The sequence below is a fragment of the Rhinatrema bivittatum genome, chromosome 7, assembly GCF_901001135.1.
Source record: "Rhinatrema bivittatum chromosome 7, aRhiBiv1.1, whole genome shotgun sequence".
NCBI lineage: Eukaryota > Metazoa > Chordata > Amphibia > Gymnophiona > Rhinatrematidae > Rhinatrema > Rhinatrema bivittatum.
In genome coordinates, this window is record NC_042621.1 from 222079472 (window position 1) to 222105847 (window position 26376).

The 26376-nt window shown below is 42.1% G+C and overlaps 1 protein-coding gene across 1 annotated transcript in view; it reads right to left on the reverse strand.

Moving 5' to 3' along the window:
- The window catches only part of PLCE1 (phospholipase C epsilon 1), a 401333-nt gene that overhangs the window by 112527 nt on the left and 262430 nt on the right, over window positions 1-26376 (reverse strand). Inside the window, exons 10-13 of the mRNA XM_029610717.1 lie at window positions 19636-19753; window positions 11562-11724; window positions 9503-9625; window positions 9277-9413 (exon numbers count right to left, since the gene is read on the reverse strand). Coding sequence (XP_029466577.1) covers window positions 9277-9413; window positions 9503-9625; window positions 11562-11724; window positions 19636-19753 — 541 coding nt within the window. The remainder of the gene's footprint in view (window positions 1-9276; window positions 9414-9502; window positions 9626-11561; window positions 11725-19635; window positions 19754-26376) is intronic.

A 26376-nucleotide genomic window follows, 5' to 3' on the forward strand; every position in this document is an offset into this window, starting at 1 on the left:
AAAAGTAGCACATTTCATAGCTATTTTCTTAAGCCCATTTACATGTGTAGAACCTTTTGACAATGCAGCCCTATGGAATGAATTTTCCAAGGAGTTATGCATGTAAAAGTAGCAATTTTGAAAAGTACATTTACACATATAAAACCTTTTGAAAATTACCTCACATAATTTTCAGGTGCAAAGTACATGAGATAAACAGTGCACATGAATTTCAAAGCGAAATCTTGGCCAAACCCACCCTAACGCTACCCGTGGTGCTGCTCCTTTTCCCCCTACAGGGAAAAGAATGTTTGCTATGGACAACGCACATAGGGGCAGATTTTAAAAGCCCTACATGCACCGGGCCTATTTTCAAAAGACCTGGTGGCGTGCGTAAAGCCCCGGGATGCGCATATGTCCCGAGGCTTGAAAAAAGGGGTGGGGCGAGGACGGTCCGGGGGCATGGCCAGAGGCCTCCGTATGGATCAGTCCAGACAAGTGGGTTTATGCATCCCTACCAGCATATGGAAGCAGAGAACAAAACTTTGAGTCACTGCTACAGATTCAAGAGTGCCACCTTTAGTCCCTCAGTATTGACCTGTACCCAAGCTAAGATGTCTAAACCCAACCTACAGGATCTTTTCCTCTAAAAAAGCTGGGGCACAAGTTGCAAGCTCCCAACCAACTAAATTGACCCCTGAACTAGGGGCAAGAAAAAAAATTGGAGTCTCAAACAAGTGAGAACTATATACAATATTATTCTGCAGCACACAACTTAAGTCTGCATCACCAGGAGCGTCCAGAATCGGAAGAGATCTTTTGAAAAGCATTATAATGGGTCGGGAATCTGGACTTCCTTTCCTGTTCATACCCCAGATCAGTCCAGATAAGTGGGATGTACCCAAGCCCCTCTAACCTGGGTGAGATCCCGAAAGACCTGCACGTAGTACATTCTCACCAAAGAAGCCCTCTCCTCTGGGGCCCTAACATCCAAATGGAAATGCCTGGTAAAAATGTGCAAAGAGGACCAAGTTGCCCCTGAAAAATTCTCCTGCAGCGACACTAACTGACTCTGCCCAGGAAGCTGCCTGTGGCCTAGTAGAATGTGCATGCAATCCCTCAGGGATCGACCGATCTTTACTAATATAAGCTGAAACTATCACATCCTTCAACCAATGAGCAATTGTACACTTAGTCGCGTTGCAACCCTTCTTTGGTCCACTGAATAACACAAAAAGACGGTCCGAGCACTGAAATCCATTGGTCACCTTGAGATATCTGAAGAGAACCTGATGCACATCCAATAGATGAAGCTCCCTTGCATGGAGAGAATCAGGCATCAGGTGAGAAAACCCCAGCAGCTCCACCATCTAGCTAAGATGAAAAGACGACACTACCTTGGGCAAAAAAGAAGGATCCACCCACAATGAGACCCCCTCATCAGAAATTGGCAAAAAAGGCTCTCTGCACTTTTTTGGCTTGGAGATCAGAAATCCGTCTTGCTGAGCAAACTGCCACCAGGAACACCACCTTCAGGGTAAGATCCTTCAAAGTAGCCCTTCGCAAAGGTTCGAAGGGAGGACCACACAGTACTCTTAGAACCAAGTTAAGATTCCAGGATGGACAAAGTCTAAGGACTGGAGGATGCAAATGCTTCACTCTTTTCAGAAAACACACTACATCCGGATGAAATGATAAGGATCTTCCCTGCAACCTCCCTCAGAAACAACCCAAGGCTGCCACCTGGACTCAGAAAGAATTATATGCCAAACCCTTTGACAAGCCCTCCTGCAAAAAAGGCCAAGAACTGGGCAACATTTGCTTGCAAAGGATCAACATCATGGACCCCATACCAGGACTGAAACACTCTCCAGACTCTGATATATGCCATAAAACTGGAGGATCTTCTAGCCTGAAGAAGAGTAGTAATCACCGGCTCAGAATATCCTTTCAAGTGGAAACGTAGCCTCTCAAAAAAGCCAAGCTGCTAGGCAGAAGCAATCTGCCTGCTTAGACACGATGGGTCCCTGACATAGCACTCCCCTCAGGTGGTATAACCAAATGGGCCTATCTTCCGCTAGCTGAACCAGATCTGCAAATCATGGATGGCGTGGCCACTCTGGCGCTATCAGGATCACCCCTTTCTGGGGTAAGAAACACCTTGCCTAATCAGGTGTTGAATTGTGCTCCCAGATAATCCAAGACTGGGATGGTTCCAGATGGCTTTTTGCCTGGTTTAACCACCCAGCCCAGGGACTTCAGGTGCTCCGTCACTCGCCGAATGGAACAGAGACCCTCCACCTCTGACTTCACTTGAATAAGCCAATTGTCCAGGTACAGATGCACCAGTATCCCTTCTCTTTTGAGGGCTGCTGCCACTACCATCATCACCTTTGTAAACGTTCTTAGTGCAGTAGTTAGCCGAAGAGAAGAGCTTGAAACTAAAAATACTCCCCTAGCACCATGAAGCAAAGGATTTCTGATGGTTTGCTCTGATGGGAACGTGGAGATATGCCTCTGTAAAATCCAAGGAGGCCAGAAACTCCCCTTTGTGCACTGCTGCAATCACCATTTGTAAGGTTTCCATCCAAAAACGTGGCACCCGCAATGCTGTGTTGATCCTTTGCAGATCCAGAATGGGTTGAATCTCAACAGAAATACCCAATAAATAGTACAAATTAACTCTGGAAAAACATGATTTATTTTGTTAACATTAATTGAAATGTATGTAATTATTATACATCTCCTATGAAAACACGTTTTCATTTTTTTTTTTTAAATAAACTTTCATTTTCAATTTCCATTTCTATTACCTCCTGCAGCAAAGGACTCAGGGTGACTTACAACAAAGCAATCAATTACAACAACATATACATCAGATCTAATAACATAGGAAATATCTAATAATTTAGTGAAGCTTTTTTGCAGGAAAAATTAATAAGATACATACATCAACATGAATTTTTTCACGAAAAATAATCAGAACACAGCTTTATGGTAATTATGTGCTCTTCTCACAGAGACCTTTTGCAGTTTTCACATCTCTGTGATTTGCAGTCTGCTGCTCTGGGACAGCACAACATGTCCTTTTCCCCTCAGCAAATGCTGTGATGGATATGGGATTTTGTAGTACAGTGCAAACAATGCATTTATGATTGGCTTGGTCAGATTATCAATATTTTGAAGTCTTTGATCAATGTTATGTATTTTTTGCACTGTCTTTCTAGGATTAATCTGCTGTTTCAAGCAATTGATTTCTCAACTAAACATCAAAGCTAGCAATTGCACCAACATCAATTGGTCCGGAAGCGACCTCCTCCACTCGAATCGTATTTGCCGTATTGCAAAATGGCCATACGGCCGGCGCCATAATACAAAATGGCACCGGCCGTATGGCCATATTGCCGTATTGCAAAATGGCGCTGGCTGTATGGCCGGCGCCATTTTGCAATACAGCAAATACGATTCGAGTGCAGGAGGTCGCTTCCGGACCCCCGCTGGACTTTTGGCAAGTCTTGTGGGGATCAGGAGGCCCCCCCAAGCTGGCCAAAAGTCCCTGGGGGTCCAGCGGGGGTCCGGGAGCGATCTCCTGCGCTCGTGACATCGGGGGACAGGAACCAATATGTCCTATGACAGGGCAAAGGTAGCGCTGGCGCCATTTCTATCAACACACCCGTGGCCCGAGAGTGGAAGATCACAGCGGGACCCCCCCACTGGACCCCAGGTAATTTAAGACATTTGGGGGGGGATTTATTTTAAAGTGTCGGGGTGGGTTTTAGGGTTGTTTTAGTGTGCCGGTTTTCCCGCCCTCCCCCGATTTATGATTTACACGATTTAAAAACAAAACAAAACCGCGACGATCCGATTCCCTCCCCCCCCCAGCCAAAATCGATCGTTAAGACAATCGATCACACGATTCACATCTCTAGTTTGTAGATGTAAACCGCAGAGGTGTAAAGATTGTCCTTGAGCTTTGTTGATGGTTATTGCAAATGCCAATCTAATTGGGAATTGCAATCTTTTAAATTGAAATGGCATATCTGTTGGAATGATAGGGATGCGAGGAATGAGTACATCTTCACCTTTGAAAGGTCCTGTCAAGACTGTAGCTTCTATGATATTGGTCCTTAAATTTTTGATAGCAACACATCCCCTTTGTTTCTCCCAGAAATTTCATAGCCTTGCAGTATGGACACACGTGTGTCATAGAGCCAATGAGAACATGCCGTATGAAAGTATAATCCTGATGTGGGTTGTATCGGAAAGCAAATCAATTATAATGTTTGGCCAGTTGATGTGGGATCCATGGCTGACGTTGAGGTGCTGTCGGTGTTAGAGGGATTTCAGCCACTGTCAGCGTTTCATGGGCATGGTGTTGTGAACGAAGGAGATTGTGATCAGCGGAACTGCTTGCCGTGATCGCAAGCGTGCCTCTAGCAGTCTGGATGCACGTTGCTCGGCCGCTTCCTGCTGTCTTCCTACAGCTATTCTTTCCTTGTTGTCCTTGTTGTCCTTGGTCAGCCCCCATCACATGGTATGAGCATGTGACAGGGGCTGACCAATGGCGCTGGTAGCCCCTGTGACATAGTAGTTCAGAAGCTATTCGGCACCATTTTGAGCACGGCTTGCAGTAGCACACTGGGCACGGAGGGACAAATGGAACCCAGGACCCCGCTGGACCCCCAGGGATGTTAGTAAGTCTTGGGGAGGGATCAGGATGGGGGGAGTGTGGTTGTATTATACGTAATCTTAATGTTTGGGGTGGTTTTTAATTTTTTAAAAAAAAAGTGCCCCTCTCCCCACACAAACCCGAAAAACGAAGTTTCCCCGAAGTTCGGGGAAAATCCTTTTTGGGTTTCGGGGTCCCCGAACCACTACGAATTAGGCAATTTCGTTGTAATTGCCTAATTCGTGATAAACGACTGCACATCTCTACCATCCACCCACTCCAAATCCTTCAAAATGCCACCGCCCGCATCCTCACCAACACCCGTAGAAATGAACACATATCGCCTGTCCTCAAGGATTTACACTGGCTCCCCATTGAACACCGCATCCAATACAAAACACTCTCCATTATCCACAAAGCCCTCCACAACCTCGACATGAACTGGTTCAAAGAATCATTAACATTCCACACCTCCACAAGACCGACCAGAAATCAATACCTAGCAAACCAACGCACGACCTCGCCCAAACTCTACAACCTTGCATCAACAAAGGCTCGATCACTTTCCATAGCTGGTCTCGCCCTATGGAACTCTATGCCAGTTAACTTACTCCAGGAATTCTGCCCAAAGAAATTCAAGCAGAAACTTAAGACCTGGCTGTTTAAACAGGCATACACTGACACTGGCTAAATACCTCCCTGAACCACTCTCAAGCTCTTACCTCCCGCTTTCCCACCCTTCTCTGTCCTCCCCAGGTCTCCTCCCTCCCCCCCCCCTTCCTCTCATTTTCCTCACCTCCTTAGTCCCCCCTTCTCAGGCCTCCCCCTCTTTCATCTCTTCTCAGCTTCCCGTCCCTACCCCTAACAAGTCATTTGGATAATGAATCATCTGTAAAATACTGTAAATCTAGCTCATGTTATTCGCTTTAAGCTAAGTTCCTGTGTTCGCATTTATACTTTTTCAAGTTACTTGTATATATGACCAGTTGTAAAGCGTTACTATGCCAACTTCATGTTTTATGTAAACCGATGCGATACTCAAAGTGTATGTCGGTATATAAAAAACTTTAAATAAAATAAATAAATAAATATAAACAGAAGGAATATCAATTTATGCCTATATCATTAATCAGCTCTCTCCCAAATCAGAAGTAGCTGATCTAGTGGAATTTTCTCACCCATTATTTATTTCAGGATTTTTAATCTACAACTCTGATATAAGATATCATTGGACAATGGCACCAAATGTGAGTCATTGTACCTACTGTATCTCTTTCAGCAGAGTTTAAAGCACCTAGAATATATTTTTTATTATCTATGAGAAGATACCATTACTTGAATACTGATGGATATCAGCCCCCCTCCCATATAGAATTGACATCCTGAAATTGATTTCTCAAGCTTTCATATATAAGAAATCTCATTTCTGGAACTAGATTAAAGGTAATTCAATAAATATTGGAAATGAAGCTTTTAATCATCATAGATCTGAGAAGAAACACGTTCAAATGTAGTGAATCTTCTACCCACATAAACAAACCCAAGCAATTTAAAGTGAGGGCCTGATTCATTAAGACTTTTTCCCATTGCATATCTATGGAAAAATACCTTGATGAACCGGGCCTTAAATCTCTTTTTGTATTTTTTCATCTGATAATGAAGTACCAATCAAATACAATTGTTCTAACCTGTAGATTCTACCATGAATCCTATCCTGAAAATCTTTTGATTTTAGAAGTTTTACTCAAGCAAATGCTTTTTAAAATCAGGCCTTTAAAACTTTCCCAGGGGTGGTCATGGGAGAGGGGTAAGTTAGCATCAGATACCACAGGTTACTAATGCAACGTAGAAGCGAGTGAATTATGTTGCGAACTAATTACAATACAATACAATAGTACGTCAGGAAGGAAACTATTTAAAGTTCAGAAAACAAGTGAAGCCATTTCTTTTTTGCTAGGGTATATGCAGAATCTATGTAGATTTAAAATGGGTTCTACAAGAGTATTTTTTAATCTTGTGTATTGATATATAAATGCTTTTATTCTTTTTAATATTTTATGTTGAGTGCATTGTGAATGTGAAATATATAATCCACCTTGAAAGGATGGAATTAGAATATAAAGGGAAAAAATACATAAATACATAAATAAATTGACAAAAGAGGCATATGACAAGCTTGTGCAAACATGATTAGTTTACTACACACCATGATCACCAGAGACAGGAACAGGATAAATCATTTTTTTTTCTTCATGCTAAGTGCAAAACACAGTGCTGCTAGGCGATGCTGTTAAACATTTTGCACTGAATCCTCTTCAGGAGAGTAGCAGAAACACATTAAGGAAAAACAAATGCTATTGTATTACTCAACATATTAAACTGTCTTTGTCCAAAAAATACTTTTGGACAAATGTTGTGAATGTACATGGTGCATTTACTATGTTATACTGACTGTGTGACTGATGCATGCATATTGTACACACCTACTTTTACATGCACGGGGTAGAAGCCTTCTAGAGGGTGGACTATGGGTGGGGTTTGGACTTATGCGTATACTTTTAAAAAAAGTTTTTTTACACACTTTATTTATAGTTTTTCAATATAACAACAAGCAATAAAGCTTCACAAAAATCCAGAATAGAATATGCAAAACAACTAGGGGGTACAGGACCTTAGGGACAACTTAATTTATAAGTTAAAAAAAGACAATTAAAGAAAAATGGACTGCACAATAATAATACAAACTGCTATAAACCAAATAATCAATTTAGCCCTGGAGTAAAAGATGGTACCATAGCATAGCGATTGTACCATCCAATAATATCTTTAATTGATTGGGATCATATAAAATAAACCTGTTCCCATCCAATTTTATGGAGCACATGAAAGGGTAATAAAGAAAAAACTCTCCATCCAAACTAAGAACAGTAGGCTTTAACTGAAGAAAACCCTTTCTCCTATTCTGGAGCTTGTTTAGAGATATCTGGAAATATTCAAATTTTATACCCCATAAAAGAGCTTCTCTATTAGAGAAGAAAAGCTTCATGCTCAAATTTTTTTCACTTTTAGGGGAACATGTAATCAAAAGAGTTGCCCGTTCCTCAATTTTGTCCTCAAACTGCTCAAGAAAATTAGTCAAGTTAAAAGACCCAGAAGACACTTTAGAAGCAACAAAATTATCCCTAGGCCCTGAAGGCTTATGAGGAACAAGATAATATACCTTAGTTAAGGAAGGGATATGCTCTTCAAAACTACATAGTACATCTTTGAAATATTTAACAATTAACTCTTGTAGCCTAATCAAAGCTGTATAAGGAAAATTTAAAAGACGAAGATTTAAAGACCATCTATTTTCAAATAATTCAAGACACCTATATATACTGTAACTATCTTTAGTAGAAACCATTTTAAATTTTTGAGATATTTATGAGTTTCAAATTTTAAAAGTCTTCTTTCATGGTCAGCAAACCTTTCTTGAAAAATAGAGACTCGACCTCTTTTAGGGAACCCATGGAAAAGTCAAAATCGTCCATTCTTTTACTCACAGCCTTCTCCAGAAGAATTATGGCCTTCCAAACATCCTCCAGACTAATATTAGATGACCTTTGTAAAGCTGAAATCACCGAAGTATGTAATATAGATTCCTCTTGTTGACCAACAGGGTCTCCCATCATGGAAGAGAATCCAGAAAAAAAACGGTGCAGAGGGAGAAATGTGATGCTCAGGACTCAAGGTGGTTTCTTCCTCTAGCTGCACTAATGCCATCCCAGTTGCGTTTCCAGCAATAAGCGTGCCAGAGCTAAGTCCCTCTGGCCCCAAAAATCAACTTAGGAATTGTCTTTTGATGGGAAGAGGAAGGCACAAAGTCAGATTGAACCTGACCACGTCTCTTACCCATATCAAGAAAACCAGTTAAGGCCAACAGAAAGGCAGTCAAAATAAGGTGCCTGAAAATTGACGTGAGCGGCGTGTGGCTTCAACTGCACGTGTCAGCAGCGGCACGCTGCAGGGCACCTTTTTTGAATGCTACTTCTGGTGCCTTCTGGTGACTTCAGGGCAGCGTCCCCAGACAATGGAGCAGCGTTCCGGCAAGCCAGCAGGCAGGGGGAACTTCAGGCAGCCTTGCACACCCCCTTCACACTGCCGGGCACCTCTTTTGAACAGTACCCTCCAGACACCTCCTCCTATCTAGGCAGCATTTCCAGGCAACAGAGCAGTGTTGTGGGAAGCTGGCAGGCAGATGGAACTTCAGGCAGTCTTGCAAGAAGAAGGAATGTCCTGCACTGTGTATACTTTATTTAAAAAAACATTAGGTGCATAAATTCTCTCAGCAAAGTTATGTGCACCAAATAGCAGCTGCTATTGGGTGAGTGCAGTTTTACCAGGATAACTGTCAATGCAAACTTATTTGCGTAAGTTTGGTGTAACTTAATAATATAACAGCCTGCAAATGTATACTGCGTGCTACAACACTACCCCCCCATCCATGCCTATTTTCACTGATTATTAAAACACATGTATTCTGCATATTCAGATTTTAGTTAAAAGTAACCAATTATTTTATTTTACATGGTGAAAGTTATTTAATTGTTCCATACTATTTGCAAACGTAAATAAATTTCAGATACCCAAATCAGGCTGCAGTCCACTGGTGTTCTCATCAATTGTCAGGTTGGTGTAGAGTGGAACAGATTCAGAACCTGAGCGGTTACAAGCCACAGCATAAACATCAAACAGTTCCTTCAGATCCTTGCGACTCCGTACGCTGAGATATAAAAAGGAAATCACATTATCATCCAAAATATAGCCACTGGACTTTAAACATATTCTCTTACATAGAACATGTTGGTTTACCTGAAGGATTTGAAAAGTTCAACAAATTCAATAAAATTCATGTTACTATCAGAAACCATGAAGGCCTGAAACCCTTTCATTCCTCCTTTAACCCGACCATGCCAGCTAGAACTGCTCCATGTACTAAGACAAAAAAAAGAACATTTATGTTAATACATACACAGAAAAGAAAAATATGAATTTTAGTATGCCTTATAGTCAATACAAACATGCAACTTAATAATAAAAGCTGTAAAATTATATTTGTGTTTTACTTCGATCATTCATATAACTGAATTTTTGGGGGCTATGTCAAAAAAGCAACTGTTCTAGTTAACAAAAGAAAGAAGCAGCCAAAATTCACAAACTAAGGAGCCAATGTGCTAGAATGAGTTAACAATATCACAAGTGTTAAAAGTACTGTTAGCTTGTGCAAAATTGTTTGTGAGCTTTTAACTCACAAAATAGCTTGCGACAGTTTTAACGTGAAATCTAAGTTAATGTAGCAAGTGCAAAACTATGCAACACAGCTCATTACCTATTAGTTTTCTTTTATGTACTATCTTTGTTTTGAACTATGAGTGTTTTTTTGTAACTCATTACAAACTGTGGCGTGAGCGAGAAATAACATTTTTATTATTATTATTAGTAGTAATAGTACAGCAAAAAAAACTATGGGGCAGATTTTCAACGCCTACGCGCGTAAATCAAGGGGGGTTACGCGCGTCACCGGGCCTATTTTGCATAGGCCCGGTGATGCGCGCAAGCCTCAAGACGGGGAATGGGCATGGCCAGAGGCCTCTCCACTGCCACTGGGCCCGGGTATCGCGTGCTGGCAATCAGCCGGCGCGTGCAACCTACGCCTACCCAGAGGCAGGCGTAAATAACAAAACAAAGGTGGGGGGGGGGGGGAAGGTGGGGAGGGGGGCGGAGGGAAAGGGGAAAGCCATTGGGGATCCCCTAGGGCTTGGCACGCGCAAGGTGCACAAGTGTGCACGTTATAAAATCGGGTGTAGATATTAAAATCCGGCCCTATGTGCACAAACGTATTTGCAGTCACATTAACACACACTTGAAAGTGTAGTTAATTTTTTTCTAATACATGTGTAAGTTACTGTCTGCCTCATTTGCATGTCATTAACATCGGTGGTTACTATGTGCGATATACAGTACTTTGTATTTACATATGTTGACAGCCAATGTTAGTTTATTTTAGTATATCAGCTCCTAAGGGTTTATGCAATAAAACTTTAGCATGCACAATAAAACCCTCTTGCGCACATTAAAAATAACGAGCAATGCAGGAAGTTCTTAGCAGGCATATTGAAGGAGTCCTAGAAGATGATAGTGTGAGCACATAAATGAAGGATCATATGCAAATGTGGCATTAGCAAGCTCAAGCTAAATAGCATGGTATGCTAACTATCTATTCAATTTAGCAACAGGTATTAAAAAGAGGCCATTTACCAAGCTATCTTGGACTGTGTTTTACCCTGGCCTTCAAGGTTTTTATAGCTTTATGTACAACTGGTAGCTTAACATGATCCTGTTTTTTTTTTATCGAGGAGAATCTAAATACCATGATCATGTTAAACTGAGCATGCTCTGTTTTCTTTTTCTCCCGACTCCTCCTGCTGGTTTCCAAGTTTATACAAGGAAGCCTGCACATGGGAGTTGCTTGTCAGTGCAAAGGAAAGAAGTAGACCTTCTACGCTCCAGGAGAGGAGGTCAAAAGACAGCAGAGATTTCCTGAAGAGGAAAAATCAGACCAAAAACACGCATGCGTCTTCTGTCAAGAAGGTAGAGGATACAGAGGAAGAGAAGGAAAGTGCAGCCTGCCAGACAGATCCACTTGCTAATTCTTTTGTAGTCTCTCTACATTTTTACAATTAAGGCTCTCTGTGCTTATCCTACATTTTTAAGGGGATATGGAATAAGAACAGATAATCCTTAGTTGCAAAAAAGTGAAGAGACTGCAGAAGAATTAGAAGCTGGGTCTGTCTGGCAGGCTGTACTTTCTTCCTCTGCTGTATTACTATAAGAATATATATATAAAATGGAAGCAGTGTTGTGTTCCTACTTGGATTGACTTTTGTTAGATACAGGCAGAACTGGTGATGAGGTTGGTCGCACTGGTGAAGATGTCCCAGGTACCATGCTTGGGGATCCAGCAGTACTAAGGGAATGGGCTCTTCTAGATGGTAATGTGTAAAATGTGGGGAAACTGCTCACAATGTTCTGATCTGTTAAAAACAACAACAAAAAAGAAAAAAGTAAAGCATCTATCATCATAGTTATTTGTCTGAAACACAGAACATGACAGAAGATATGCATTGCATTGTCCATCTAGCCTTCCTAATTTCCTTTCCTGTTGCAAAAATGCTGCAATATCATAGACCACACAATCTCCAGCTTTACTTTCCCTTCCTTACAATACTTCCTGTTACACCTCAGTCTATCCTCTTTGAGCCTTATATCAGGATCTCTAGTTCTAGAACTTCCTTTCTATCGAAATATGTTTGTTTCTTCTGCATTATGTAAAACTTTGATCTAGTTGAATGTCTCTGCCATATCCCACCTCTCAATCCTGTCCTCTAGGGGATACATATTTAGGCCCTGAAGTCTCATTTCACAGGGCTTATGCTGCAGATGTTGCACTATCTTGGTAGCCCTTCTCTGCACACTCTAATCTGTCCATATCAAGAAAAAAAAATAATTTCTATGTAAATGACTACTAAATGCACAAAAATGAAAGAAGATGATACATTGAGCTAAAAATGGTTGAAAAACATGCAATAATGCACATAGTCTAAATTCAAATCCTGCAAAAGTAGGTGGGGGAAAGGGATCCAGCACACAGCATTCAAGACATTAAGATTCACAAGGAGAATATTCTAACTGTATCTGAGCTACTAACAGTTACTGTAAATATAAGATCAAACAAAGCTTAAACAAAACAAACTCTCCCACAATAACTCAGAGATCAGACATGCATATCAAGGATCTATTTCTGCTTTTGCCCTTCAAAAGAGGCCTCCAAATGATCTGGATCACATAGCCATTCCCTTGGAATCAAATTAGAAACTTGCAGGGGAATATCAAAACAAACTTTGCCCCTAGGGAAACCACCTCGAGGCGCAAGGCTATACATTTTTTCCACTTTAATCGTGTAGCCCTGCAAACATCTGGGAAAACATGTACTTTAAACCTCAAAAATGAGACATCCGTATTCCGGAAGAAACATCTGCAGTTTCCCTTTTTATCCAGTTCCAAAGCATAAGTTACTAACAGAGGAACCCCAAACTCCTTCTCTTCTTGTGATGCCTCTAGGAAATGAGTGAAGCCCAGGCTACCCAGTGAGAACTGGTCGTCCCCGTTTGTCCTCTGTTGCCAAACCGCCGACCGAAATGAAGATGGCTAGAAAGACTTCACAATAGATAGAGTGTCTCGCTCCAGAATCTTAAGAGCTTTCTAGTGGAAAGGAAGCTGTAGAACTAGGAGGTATGATATGGGGGAAACAGGAAGAATATATCAGCAAATATTTTTTCATGGAAAGGGTGGTGGAAAGAAAATCAGAAATGAAATTCAAAAAGGTGCAGAACAAACACAGAGGATTCCTATTGGCAAGAGGATGGAAATGAAGCACTGGGGGTGATCTATATGGAGTGGCAGTTGCAACTCTGAAGAAGGCGGCGAGAGGGTGACCTGCCCGGAGCAGCAGTTACAACCCTAAACGTGATGCTGGGCAGACTGGATGGACCATTTTGGTCTTTATTTGCTGTCATTTACTATGTTACTATGCTATTATGTTCATGCAAATACTGTCCAATGTGTTGACGTTTTAACAATAAGAGTGACCCACTACTTCAAGATCTTTCTTGTTTACAAAAAAATATAATTTGGCGAAGCAGTCTTAAAAAGTAGCAACATGACCGAACGTCATCAGAAATTTGATTATTCATAGACAACTTAGCATCAAACTTAACTCGCAAGAAAGCGACCATATTGTTTGGCTTGATCATAATGCCAGACAGAAATGGAAGGGTTAAGTAGAAGTTGACTTGTTCTGCTTATCCAAACAGCCTCTGTCTTAAGAGGGTTAAGTTTTAATTTATGTTGTTTCAGCCAAGTGGCAATTGCTGCTAGGCAAGAGTTTAATAAGGACCAATCTTCAGGTTTACCAAGCTCAGTAAAAACAACCAACTGGATACGTCCATACATAAATAACAGTTAATGCTGTGATCCTGAATTATATTAGACAAATGGAGGCCAAATAAGGTTGGGGATTAAAAAGAACCCTGTGAAAAACCAAACAACAGAGCCTTAGAAGTAGGTTCAGTTTGGTTCCAGTATACAATAAAAACTTGATTAATGAAATCAGAACGAAAACATTTTAAAATAGTTCCTGCCAGCCCAGATCTTGCAGATGTTGTAACAGGCAGTAAATTCTTTTTGAATTTCTAGATCATTTTATGCTGTTTCTGTCATTTTAGCACATGAAATGAAAGGAAAAAACCAAAATAAATAAAAAGCAAAACAAAATGAAAGATTGTTCAATGTGCATGCCTAATTTAAACATGACTAATAGAACAATATTAACAGTATAGATTTGGCTAGTTTTGGGTGTGTTACACCTGTTGTATTAATAAGTTTCCTTCTTAATCCAGGATTACTGTCTTAACAATGCAGTTTCTGCAGGGTTCTTTTTCACTTCAGCAATTATACTGTTAACACTAAGCCCTGGCCTCACTAAGCCACAATCTTTTATCGCAGGAGGAGCCCATATCACGGGATGTGGGGGGGGGGGGGGGCATTCCAGCAATATTGCACCCCTCTTTGACAAAATATTGCGGTAAAAGTCCGCAAGACAAAACAACACAGCAGAGGCCATGGTAAATTGTGATGATGGCCCCCAGCATGCAGGCAGCCAATGCCTTAAAGGGCCCTGTGGCCCAAACTGAAATTGCCACAAAAAAGTAAAAAAATATGACCGGGAGTCTATCTTGACCTCCTCTCTCCACCCTGGGGTTGCCAATCAAGGTGGCCAAAAGAAGTAAAAAAAAAAATACATTTAATGGTTCATATAATGATAACCCCTTCCCCCCTGGTCTAAAATATGCAAGATTTTGTGAACATCATGCGATATACACTGTTTAACGTGTGTTACAGGCCTAGCACAGCTTGATAAATCTCCCTGTTAATATCCCAACCAATCAGGAACTAGATAAGAAACAAGCAAGAGACAATCAGGAGAAGGGGATTGGCACTGGTAGACATGGAGCAGGCATTTTCATTGCTGAACACAAGGTGGTGAAGAGAAACATTAGTGATATTTTTCAGTATCTACATTGACTCCTGATGCAGAAGTATTCTTTTGAAACACGGACCTGTTTTAGGGAATATAAAGGGGTTTTGTAGCATGCTAAGTATTTTCAGGAGCATGTCAGCAGCCAAAGAAGCAATCTTTTTAATGCAAATGAGAAAATAAAAAAAGATATATGAATTTTTTGGGACCAATGATTATATTTAGGGCTGTTATGCAAGCAACGCTTAGGTCAAGCCCAGTACGATGGAACCTTTAGGACAGTGATGGCGAATTCCAGTCTTCAAGTGACACAAACAGGCCAGGTTTTCAAGATATCTACAATGAAAATGCACTAGAAAGATTTGCATGCACTGCCTCCACATATGCAAATCTATCTCGTGCATATTCATTGTGGATATCCTGAAAACCTGGCCTCTTTGTGGAACTCGAGGACTGGAGGTTGCAATTGCTGCTTTAGGAGATATTGTCTTGATATGGTTAGATGACTACCGTATTTTCGCTCCATAAGACGCACTTTTTTTTCCCCAAAAGTGGGGGGAAAATGTCTGTGCGTCTTATGAAGCGAATATTAAAAACAAAACAAAACAAAAAAAAAAACCCCAAACCTAACTACAACCCTCCTGATCCCCCCAAGACCTGCCAAAAGTCCCTGGTGGTCCAGCGGGGGTCCGGGAGCGATTTTCTGCACTCGGGCCGTCGGCTGCCAGTAATCAAAATGGTGCCGATGGCCCTGTGCCCTTACTATGTCACAGGGCTACAGGGCTACTGTGACATTTTTTTTTTTGTTCATTGTATTTCCTCCTTTTCAGTTCAATGTAAGCCGGCATGATGTGCCTTACGAATGTCAGCAAAGAAAAGCCTTTAAATAAATAAAATAAAATAAAAGGGCCATCGGCGCCATTTTGATTACTGGCTGCAGAAGGTCCGAGTGCAAGAGATCGCTCCCGGACTCCCGCTGTATCACCAGGGACTTTTGGCAGGTCTTGGGGGGGTCAGGAGGGTAGGGGTTGTAGTTAATTAAATTTAAAGGGTTGGGATTGGGGAGGGGGGGGGTTGGGGGGAGGTTCCCACAGAAAGAGAATGATAAAAGTTTTCTGATCTGGGAAGTGGACCAAAATGGCCCTCCCTAGACCCGAAAACGAAATGGGGAGAAAAAAAAATGTTATGCACTCCCCTAATTTGCTCCACAAGATGCCCAGACGCCCAGGAACAGAGCCGGTTTAGCACACCATTTTTTTTTTTTTAATTTTCCCCCTCCGATTCCTAGGTGCGTCTTATGGTCAGGTGCATCTTATGGAGCGCAAAATACAGTTAGATGTCGATACAATTTTGTCTCTTTCCCTGTGGAAATGTTTTTGTTAAGATGCTGGATGAGTCAACAAAAGAAGTAGCTGCATTGGAAGAACAAGTACCCAGGAGGTTTTCAACTTCAGAGACACCCCCCCCCCCCAAATAACGTTTACCCTTGATGAGATATGTGGGGCTGGGAATGTCCCTTATTGCTCAGATTTCTCTGGTTATTGATTATAACTTGGTCTTAGAAACAAAGGTGATTTTCCAAGAGAGAGCTATGAAAAGGTTAAAAAAACGGGTTCAAGTGTTGGGAGATATGACTGACAAAATGGTGGGGATGCAGAAGACTCTGTTCAAAGATAATTTGCATTTATGTACTAAGCTTGAGAATTTGGAAAATACTGTAAGACACTGGGCAGGTTGTGCCTTTGGGGATGACTCCGGGGAGTGTGGACAGTTACTAAGGATGTGATAGGGTATGCATCCTCTATTTTTGGAGTGAAGGGATTACATTTGTGGGAGTTTTGATAGCTGCACTGTACTTTGATATTTAGATGGACAGGTGTGGGAGTGAGTTTTGTAAGTTAATTTGAAATGACTGTTTATTTTTTAGTTTTGTATTACGGGTTTGGCTTGTCCCACAGTGAGAGTTGGGGATGGGACTATTCTGTATATTAGGAACTATTTTTAATTGATTGTATTTCTATCTGCAATGTAGCTGCTTTGGTTTATATTTGTGAAGTAAGGAGGTATAAAAATGTAAAACATAAAATGTAAAACATTTCAGTGTGGTGAATGCCTTCTAGTGTAATGCACCGCCTACCGTGTACCCCGGAGGCGACACCCATTCCCTTCCCTTTGTTCCAGCATGGCCCCAGCATTGTTTTCCATTCTGTGGACCTGACTTTAGGCAAGCCAGCAGCTCCTAAGCCTTATAGACCCAGCAGCCAGTACTTCCTGTGGTATCTGCTGATGACATCATCACCTCCCGGACATATAAGGAAGTTCAGTGCAATAGACCAATGTCTCAGCAATAGATCCTTCTAGAATTCCTCTGCCAAGATGCTGTCATCGCTCCTGTTCCTGTCTACACTCCAGTCCTTGTTTTCCCACCTTGCACTGCTGTCTCAACGCCCATCCTAGTTTCTGCTTGCCCTGCTTTAGCTTCGATTTTGGACTGACTTCTTGTTGCTGAACTGGTTTGGCCCTTTGATGTTGCTTTGCTTGCTGTGTGCTCTGATTTCAGCTGTCTCCTCATCTATGTCAGCTCTGACCTTAGCCTGTTTTTTGCTTCTGGCTAACTTTAGGACAGCTGTATGGGATGATCAGATTTATCTAGCTAACTCATTTCTTTCTTGGACCACCTCTGGATTGCCCCTCACTTATCCGGCTAAATTCTTGCAGGACAAATAGTTACTTAGATAGAATTTAGCCGGATAAGTGGCCAGATTTTCATTTAGCTGGATAACTTCAAATACATCTGAAGATGGGCCTGTAAAATATATTAATATTACATTGGTTGAAGGTAATGGCTTGCTGGGCTGAACTGGAATTTTTTCCCTTTACTACTCACCATAGAAAAAAACATTCAAATTATGCTGTCACTTCAGTTACAGTGACACAAAGTCCCTTAATTACCTGGTACTTTGTGAAGAAATACACAAACCCTGTAAAGTCACTCAGAACCTATATTGCAAATCTGTCAATACAACACATCATTAACTCCTAGAATACAAACAGATATAACCTTGCGTAGTGTGACAGACTGGATCCCAGACAACATATTCAGGCAGTGAAAAGATTTAATAGTGGGACCACTTCCAAATAAAAAAAATTAAACGCTGAAAATAATTTTATAATTCTAAAGCGGTCTCATGCTTTTTCTAGTTTACTTTAGTTTATTAAAATGATTTAATTGCCTAAGCCAAGGCACTAGGAGATGTACAAATGAACATTCATAATAAAAATGCATACATCACAAATCAGATGCGAAAACAAAATTTTGGGAACCTGCAGTTGCACCAGTGTCCAGACATTGTTTAAGCCTCATGTCAAATCAATTGAAAGTCTGCTTTGATAGAAATGCTTTAAGTTACGGTTTTAAGGTCTTCGTGCATGCAATCGGATGTAAAGTAGCAGGAAGAGAGCTCCTTAATTGAGGAGCTGCGACTGAAAATGCATAATCTCCAGTCTCCACCAGACGTGCCTGTTTTAAAGGAAGGAATGGTCAACAAACACACGGAGAAGATCTCAACATTCTTGTAGGTTGGTAAATACGCAGCAAAGCATTAGCCCAAGGAAAAGAAGTTACATTTAACAGTTTTTGTACTATTAGTAGAATTCTGTAGTTAATCCTATAGCGTACACTTTCAAATGGAAAGAGGACAATACTCCATAACTACCATGCTTTAACCTGATGAAATGCATGCTAGTGGGCTTGGAAATTTATGATACAGAAGTGTTTGGACAGTATTAAACAATGGTAATGCAACATAGTGGATGAAATAAGTATTAAATCAATGTGAGAACTGGAAAACTGTCTTTGAAACATGAACCTATTGTCATGGACCAGAATATCATATGACAACACGTGAAAAGGATTAGCAGATCCTGCCCTGGAAGAAGGAATAATATGGGGAATGAATTGGTGGAAACTGTCAAATGATAAATAATGCTGTCAGCATGAGTCAGCACAAACTGATGAGTGAGTCTCTTGGGTCCCTTGGAGGAGGGTTCGGGGAAAATGGGCAGGACCAGACTCCCCCTCCAGACTATTACCAGGTGACAAGAACCAGTAATCCAGGCAGTGTGAAAAGTCAGTCTGCAGATTTCTTCGGAGATGCTTGACTTGCTATAAGATACAGACTGCTTGGGATGAAAGAAGGAAAGTAGATTGAGAGCAGAGCTGAAGGAACTAAGCCAGCCTGGCTTAGGGAAAGCCAGAGATCCCGAGACCATGAGTACCCCAAGGGCTTATAAGTTTTATAATTGTGTATAAAAGACCATGAAGGGAGAACTCCTGCCCAGAAGCTCAGACAAAATTGTGAGATAAGGGGCCTGGGTCTACATCTGAAGTAAGCGCAGCATGTTCTATTAGATATATGGACATATACAGTAACTCCCCTCCCCCTATTATTTGGGTTGCTTTATTATAACATTGCAAGAGCTCTCACTACAATATATATGGATGAAAAAGTTGTCTTCCCTAGTACTTAAAATCAAAGGAACTGAATACTTTAGACTATGGGCCAGATGTACTAAAGGGTTTTTCCCATTTTTTTGTCTATGGGAAAAAGCCTTCAGTACAGCTGACTCTTGAAGTTTCCAAGATTTGCTGACAACACAATATACTATTTCTATCATTGCATAATACACTGTACATCCAAGTTATAACAGATGCAATTTTGATTTTCTGGGAAGAGAGAGATTATTTTAACCTATGACCCTTGGGTCCCTCTGGAAGAATTCAGCATGTACAGAGAATTTTCCAAAACTGGATTTAAATACAGTAAGGAAGGAAGAAAAGCGTTTCTACCTGATTCTTCTTGTTCTTCAACATCTGGTGGATCAGAACCACTTCTGCTTCGGGGTTCTTTACAGCTCTTTGTTTTACGAATTGCCATCTCATCATCAGCAGCATCTCCACTCTCACCCTGGACGTAGAGAAGAAATGAAGACACATGCTTGTGACAGCTGCTCCTCTGCTTTTTGGTATGCAGAATTAAAGAACCTTAGAAATGGCAAATGAACAGAATGGGAATTTTCAGTTTTATTAACCCCCACAGTGGTTATTATGCTCAGAGACCATAGAGCCCAGCTGCATTTCGTTTTCAATCTTGAATTTGCACAGATCATGTGATCCAATTCCTGCCAACCTTCTCTGTCCTATGCCCCCCAACCCCACAATCAGTAATGGTCCCTCCTGCTCCAGTACAGAAGTACTGAAAAAAATAAAATAAAACCTCTCTTAATAAATCAATATGTTATTTAATGAATCAATTGTTGTATGATGCCCTAAGATGTTTTACAAGGAAAGGATCAGTAAGTACATAGCGAGTTAGAAATGAACTAGTATATTAAAAAAAACATTATATAGACCAGTAGGTCATGTATAAATCACCGGCTTCAGATATATAACGGGATGACTACTATGGGAGTTAACCTTAAGGAAAGTTCTCATTCCATTGCAGTCCCCCAGCGGTTCACAGCGCAGCAGATCCTTACAGATTGGGATTTATGGCAGCCTAGGAAATTTATATCCAGAAGGCAGGGATTATTTGCTGATGCCCATAGGTCTACGCTGTAAGATTTCATGCGAGAATGAAATGCCATGTGTCTCTCTTCCACAGAGACATATCATGCCAGCTCTGCTGAGGAGGTAGAGACTGCTCTAGTGGAATTGTGCTCAAATGAAATTCAAAGGAGTCTTATAGGCTTTCTTGGTGATACAAGAACAAATCCATTGGCAAATGGACTTCTGAGATGCTGGTAAGCCTTTCTTACTATTCCTAAAATTATAAAGTGTAACCCCACCCCGGTGTGCCTGTCCTGCATGGATGGGGCCATAAAAGTATTTGTAAGCTCTTTGGGGCAGGAACCCTGACTAGCTCTTCACTGATGCCCCTTCCCCAGGGTGTGAATCCTTTTGGCTCGTGGAAGAAAAGCATCCTTTCAGATCCCAGTGCAGGGGTGGCTAACTTCCTCTTGGTTATCCCTGGGAGAGGGATCACTTCTCTTTCTGTGTGCCCAAATAAAGATGCTGGCGTCACATGGATTAGTGTCTAAAATTAAAGACTTTACTTTCTAACACTGGTGATGAATGGCACAAACAAACTGCAGCACCAAAGAATTCTCTTCTCGATTATTTACAGTTCTTCACTCTGTCTGTGCAGGACTCACTTATATCAGGCCAGGGAAACATCCACTCTCTTGGATTTAGAACAATGGAGTTCATAGAAGAGAAAGGTCTCTTAGGATGGCCAAAACCCCTTCCATACTGATAAAAATGTTTTAGTCTATGGCAAAGAGAGCAAGTCTTCTCTCTCTCTCTCCCCAGGGTGGTGAAACACCAAATGGGTGCCCACAATGATCTTTGATTTCCTTTACTCAGGGTTAGCAAATCTTCTGGATCTCCTTGATTTTTACCCAGTTTATTTCTTCTCTCTGGACCCCTGATGGGAAGGATTCCCTTGAAACAAGCAGCTCTCTTGCTTCAGACAGGAAGGAAAGGGCAGCCAAAACTTCCTCCTGGATCTTCTAACAAAATGCTCTCTTTTCCCCAAAATGATATTAACACCGGAGTTCCTCCTCACAATTGATTGCTACCACATCAGGGGCAGGTCTTCCTTATCCCAGATACAGGGCTCCCCAATCCTTCAACCCAAGAAAGGCCCAGGTGTCCAGTGAGGCTCCTACCACTAAAAATCGTAAAACCCGAAAAATAGACCCAGAGGAAAAATCCTAACCAGCCAGTGAGTGGACTGGAAGAGGAAATTCCTCTCGACCTTGGTCAGGACCACCAAGCAGAGCTTGCTTGGTTTCTCTTTCTGGACCTGAAAAACAACTTAGGACTCTGCCTCTGAACTCTACAAATCTAAAGAGACTGCATCCTGAGCTCCTTGTAGGGAGCTGCTATATAGACTCTCAGGGAGCCAGCCATTCCAGGCCTCACAAACGGGCCAATTCAGTAAAGTCCGTGGGAGAGCGCACAGGCCACTCGACTGTGCGTGCAATTCAGTATTTAAATTAGGTCCGTGGTAGAAACAAGCATAAGGAGGCGCTAGGGACACTAGCGCGTCCCTAGCGCCTCCTTTTGGCCCGGAGCGGCGGCTGTCAGCAGGTTTAACAGCCGACGCTCAATTTTGCCGGCGTCGGTTCTCGAGCCCGCTGATAGCCACAGGCTCGGAAACCGGACGCCGGCAAAATTGAGTGTCCGGTTTTCGACCCGACAGCCGCTGGCCGACTTCAAAATTTTTTTTCTTTTTTTACCCTTCGGGACCTCCGACTTAATATCACCATGATATTAAGTCGGAGGGTGCACAGAAAAGCAGTTTTTACTGCTTTTCTGTGCACTTTCCCGGTGTCCGAAGAAAGGTAGGCGCTAATTTCTGAAAGTAAAATGTGCGGCTTGGCTGCACATTTTACTTACTGAATCGCGCGCGATTCAGTAAGTAAAATGCATTTGCATGTTGAGGGCGCTATTAGGTTCGGCGGGTTGGATGCGCGTTTTCCACCCCTTACTGAATAAGGGGTAAGGGAAAGCGCACGTCCAATTGCAGGTACTGTATCGGCCTGAAAGGGAGGGACTGATTTTGAATTGTAACCTTCCCTTCACACTAACCTGCACTCTTACTGACTAAACTAAAAGTTTCACTCAGGTCTTACTGGTGACGCGAATGTAAGGTCATCACACAAGTAACTCTGTTTTCCTGGAGTATTCTGTTTTCGCCAAATAAAACTTCAATATTCTCTTAACATCTGGAGAGTGTAACTTTAGAATAGGGCATAATACAAGCAAAAGAATTTCCTTGGTTAATGTGAAATGAAGATTTAACCTTAGGAACAAAACATGATCCCACTCTTTCTTTATGGCCTGACAGTTTCCTTCTGCTCCTTTGTACTTTTGGGTTAACCTTCATTTCCAACTACCTTGGGATTTTTCTCCCTGTCTTATATTCCCTTCACCCTAATATACCTCGTCTGGTCATTGCAATTAAAGTTCTGGGCTGGGGTCACACACTATTTATTTATTTATTTTTATTTGTTTATTTGTATGTTTTTATATACCGAAGTATTAATGTCGGCCTTCACTCCAGTTTACAATTATAACAATGATTTACATTAAAAATTAGAGGAATAAATATAACAATTAACATTAGAACATCGGGGTAACAATAGAGAAACAATTAATATAGAATGACATTGGTAACAGCTTGAAACACATTCGGGCCGATACAGTAAAGCGCGGCCGTGGTTACCCGGTTTTTAACCCGCTTTGGACGCACGTTTTGGACGCGTAAGGCGTAACCGCAATTCAGTATCGGCTTTTAGGCGTCTGAGGCTCCGGACATGGACGCCTCTACAGGCACCGGAGAGATGGGCGTCCGCTAGGTGTCCGCTAGGCGTCCTGAGGCTCTGGGTCCAGCGGAGACATGGATGCCTATACGGACGCCTATACGGAGCCTTCCTCCTGCATCTAGAATAAGGCTGTAGTAGACGCTGAAATAAGAACGGATAGCTGAGTTGAGAATACAAACTTGAGAATACAGTGTTGCAGATCCATGTATGTACTGTTAAATAATTTTTATGTGCTGCCAGTCAAACTGTACACCAGAGAATCCACAGTGTGGCATATCCATGTATGTACTGGGAAACTTGGACGTCCGGCCTGGCGCTCAAGGCAGCGGGGCCTACAGGCGGGAAGGTCCATGAACGGAAGCCGCGACCTTGGACGTCCAAGGTCGCGGCGTCCGTTCATGGACATTCCCGCCTGTATCTGGGCATCCATGATCAGAGGCACCGCTGCCTTGAGCGCCCGGCCAGACGTCCAAGGTCACGGCCAGGCGCTCAAGGCAGCGGGGTCTGTAGAAAAGAACCATCCACTTACCTGGTGGAATGACATTTGAAATGACAGGTAACAGCGCACCCTGGATACTGTATAGGCGCTGCATACCACTCTATACAGTAAAATGGATTGCGAACGCCTACCGCTTCATTGATGCGCTTTGGACGCCGCTTGGATACGCGCCTAATTTGAATACTGAATCGAGCGTTATGTGAACTCAAATATGCGTGCGGCAAACGAGCGGGCACCCGGCACTGCCGCACTGTTTCTTACGCGTCCTTACTGTATCGGCCCGATTGTTAGTATGAAGACATTAAGCAGAGTTATAGGTTGATCGATAGGAACAGGTAGGCGTTAATTTCTCTCGGCACCGGGAAAGTGCACAGAAAAGCAGTAAAAACTGCTTTTCTGTACACCCTCTGATTTAATATCATGGCGATATTAAGTCGGAGGTCCCAAAAGTTACAAATAGTTAAAAATTTAAAAAATAAATAAATTTTTAAATGGGCCCACGGCTCGAGAGTTGAAAACTGGACACTCAATTTTGCTGGCGTCCGGTTTGCGAACCCATGGTTGTCAGCGGGTTTGAGAACAGACGCCGGCAAAATTGAGCGTCGGCTGTCAAATCCGCTGACAGCCGCCGCTCCTGTCCAAAAAGAGGTGCTAGGGACATGCTAGTGTCCCTAGCACCTCTTTTTATTGCAGGCCCTAATTTAAATAAATTAATTTACTGAATCGCGCACACAGCTCTCCCGCGATTTTTACTGTATCGGTCCCTAAGTTAGATGGGATATTCAGCTAAACAGCTATGCAGCTGAATACCCCCAGATAAATTGCTTCTTAACCAGATAAGATTTATCAGGCTAAGCAGTGTTTGACTATCTACCCCTTTGTTTCTCTCTCACTTTCCGGCCGCGTTAGCACTTCCTGCGATCCCCAATCCCCTTTAACCTACTCCTAGGTGACGTCACATGCCGTGACGTGACGTCACATGCCGTGACGCCAAACGTCGTGACGTCATGTCTTGAGCGGCCAATTGCACGCACAGGGGCCGCTTTCCCCCGTGCAGGCGTCCATCTTCGCCGGGAGCAGCGATCCGTTTTTGCTGATGGCCGTCTCCTCCGGAGGGCTGCAAAAAAAAGTAAGTCGCTTGGTCGCTTCACACTGCCAGTCCTCTCTCCCCTCCTCCCGGAGCAAGGCTGCTTTTCGCGCCTGCCTCAGGAGGAGGGGAGAGGGACTGGCCATCCCGAGCTTAGGATTGCCCGTCCTCTCTCCCCTCTCTCTCTCTTGCAACTTTTTTTTCCCTTTTGTTGCTTCGGGAGGAGGGGAGAGAGGGCTGACAATCCCGAGCGTTGGAGAACTGTCCACTTCCTGGTACCTGTTATTTCAAATGTCATTTGAAATGACATTTGAAATGACAGATACCAGTGTGTCCGTGAAGCATTAGGTCCGCACACCCAGGTTACTGTATAGGCGCTGTATAGCGCTCTATACAGTAAATCGGGTTGCGCGGGCCTAACGCTTCACGGACGCTTCTTAGACGCAGCTTGCATTAGCAAGCTATTTACATACAGGATCGAGCGGTAGGTGAACTGCACTTTGCGTGCGGCAGCCGCGGGTGCGCCGGGCACTAACGCAGCTCTTCCTACCGCTCGTTACTGGATTGACCTGTATGTTAGATATGCAATAGTGTAGGTAGCACATCCCAACTGTATGATGAAAGGAAGATTTTAGTTCTATTGGAGGTCCCCATAAATTATAATTTTACTCTGAGATAGAAAAGAAAGCTATATAATAAGGCAAGAAGACTCAAATCAATGAAATAAGTGGCCAGGTGCTAAATGGATATACTAAAGAACATATGATAGAAGGTACAATAAAGCAAGAAAATCCATTGCTATGGTTAGTAGAAAAATGGCAAATCAGAACAGCTGAGTGAGTGGAAACCCATTCACCAGATGGCCTATTTCAACTTTCTCAGCATACACCAATCAAGAGAACAGTTCAAGGCCATCCACATATTATATTTACAAATATCTTGGCATCAGTTGGGGAGCTCTCTGTTGTCAGTAATTAGATGTGGTCTGGAAAATTTCATCTACTGGCTTGAAGGTCGTACAGGCCTTCAGGCTGAAACCCAAGAGAGCAGAAGAGAACTTGTAAAGGGTTTCTAAGTGCCAAAACCTAAACAGAAAGTACCTGCCATGTGCAAATGTTATTCTCACAAAAGTGCAAGGTAATTGAAAATGTAATTTAAGGCTATGCGTAAGCCAAAATACCTCCGAGTTGCTCAAATTTTGCAGATAAACATGTGCCTCATCACCGAATGAAAATGAAAACAATGCAGCAGTACAGGGTAAGTTTGACACTCAGAACCTTTCATAAGGTATTTGCAGAGTCTTCAGGAGTAAACTGCAGCTTAATTTGACCAATATATATGTTTTTAGGCCTGCAATGTTCCTGAATAAAAAATGAATTTATGGCAGGCCAGCTGATGGTTTCCCAGAAAAGAAAGTATTGGCTGGAGAAAAAGATGGCGTTGACTGACTACCTTATAAAGGTTTTTCTTTATTGTTATTAATCTTTTCTTTTACTGAGCATCTCCAGTATCAGAAAATGTGCTTTGCAAAGGTGCATAAATTCTGAAGCAATATTAACAGATTATCAATAGGGACAAAATAAATGTTTGCATTAGTTGAGAACAGGAAATGC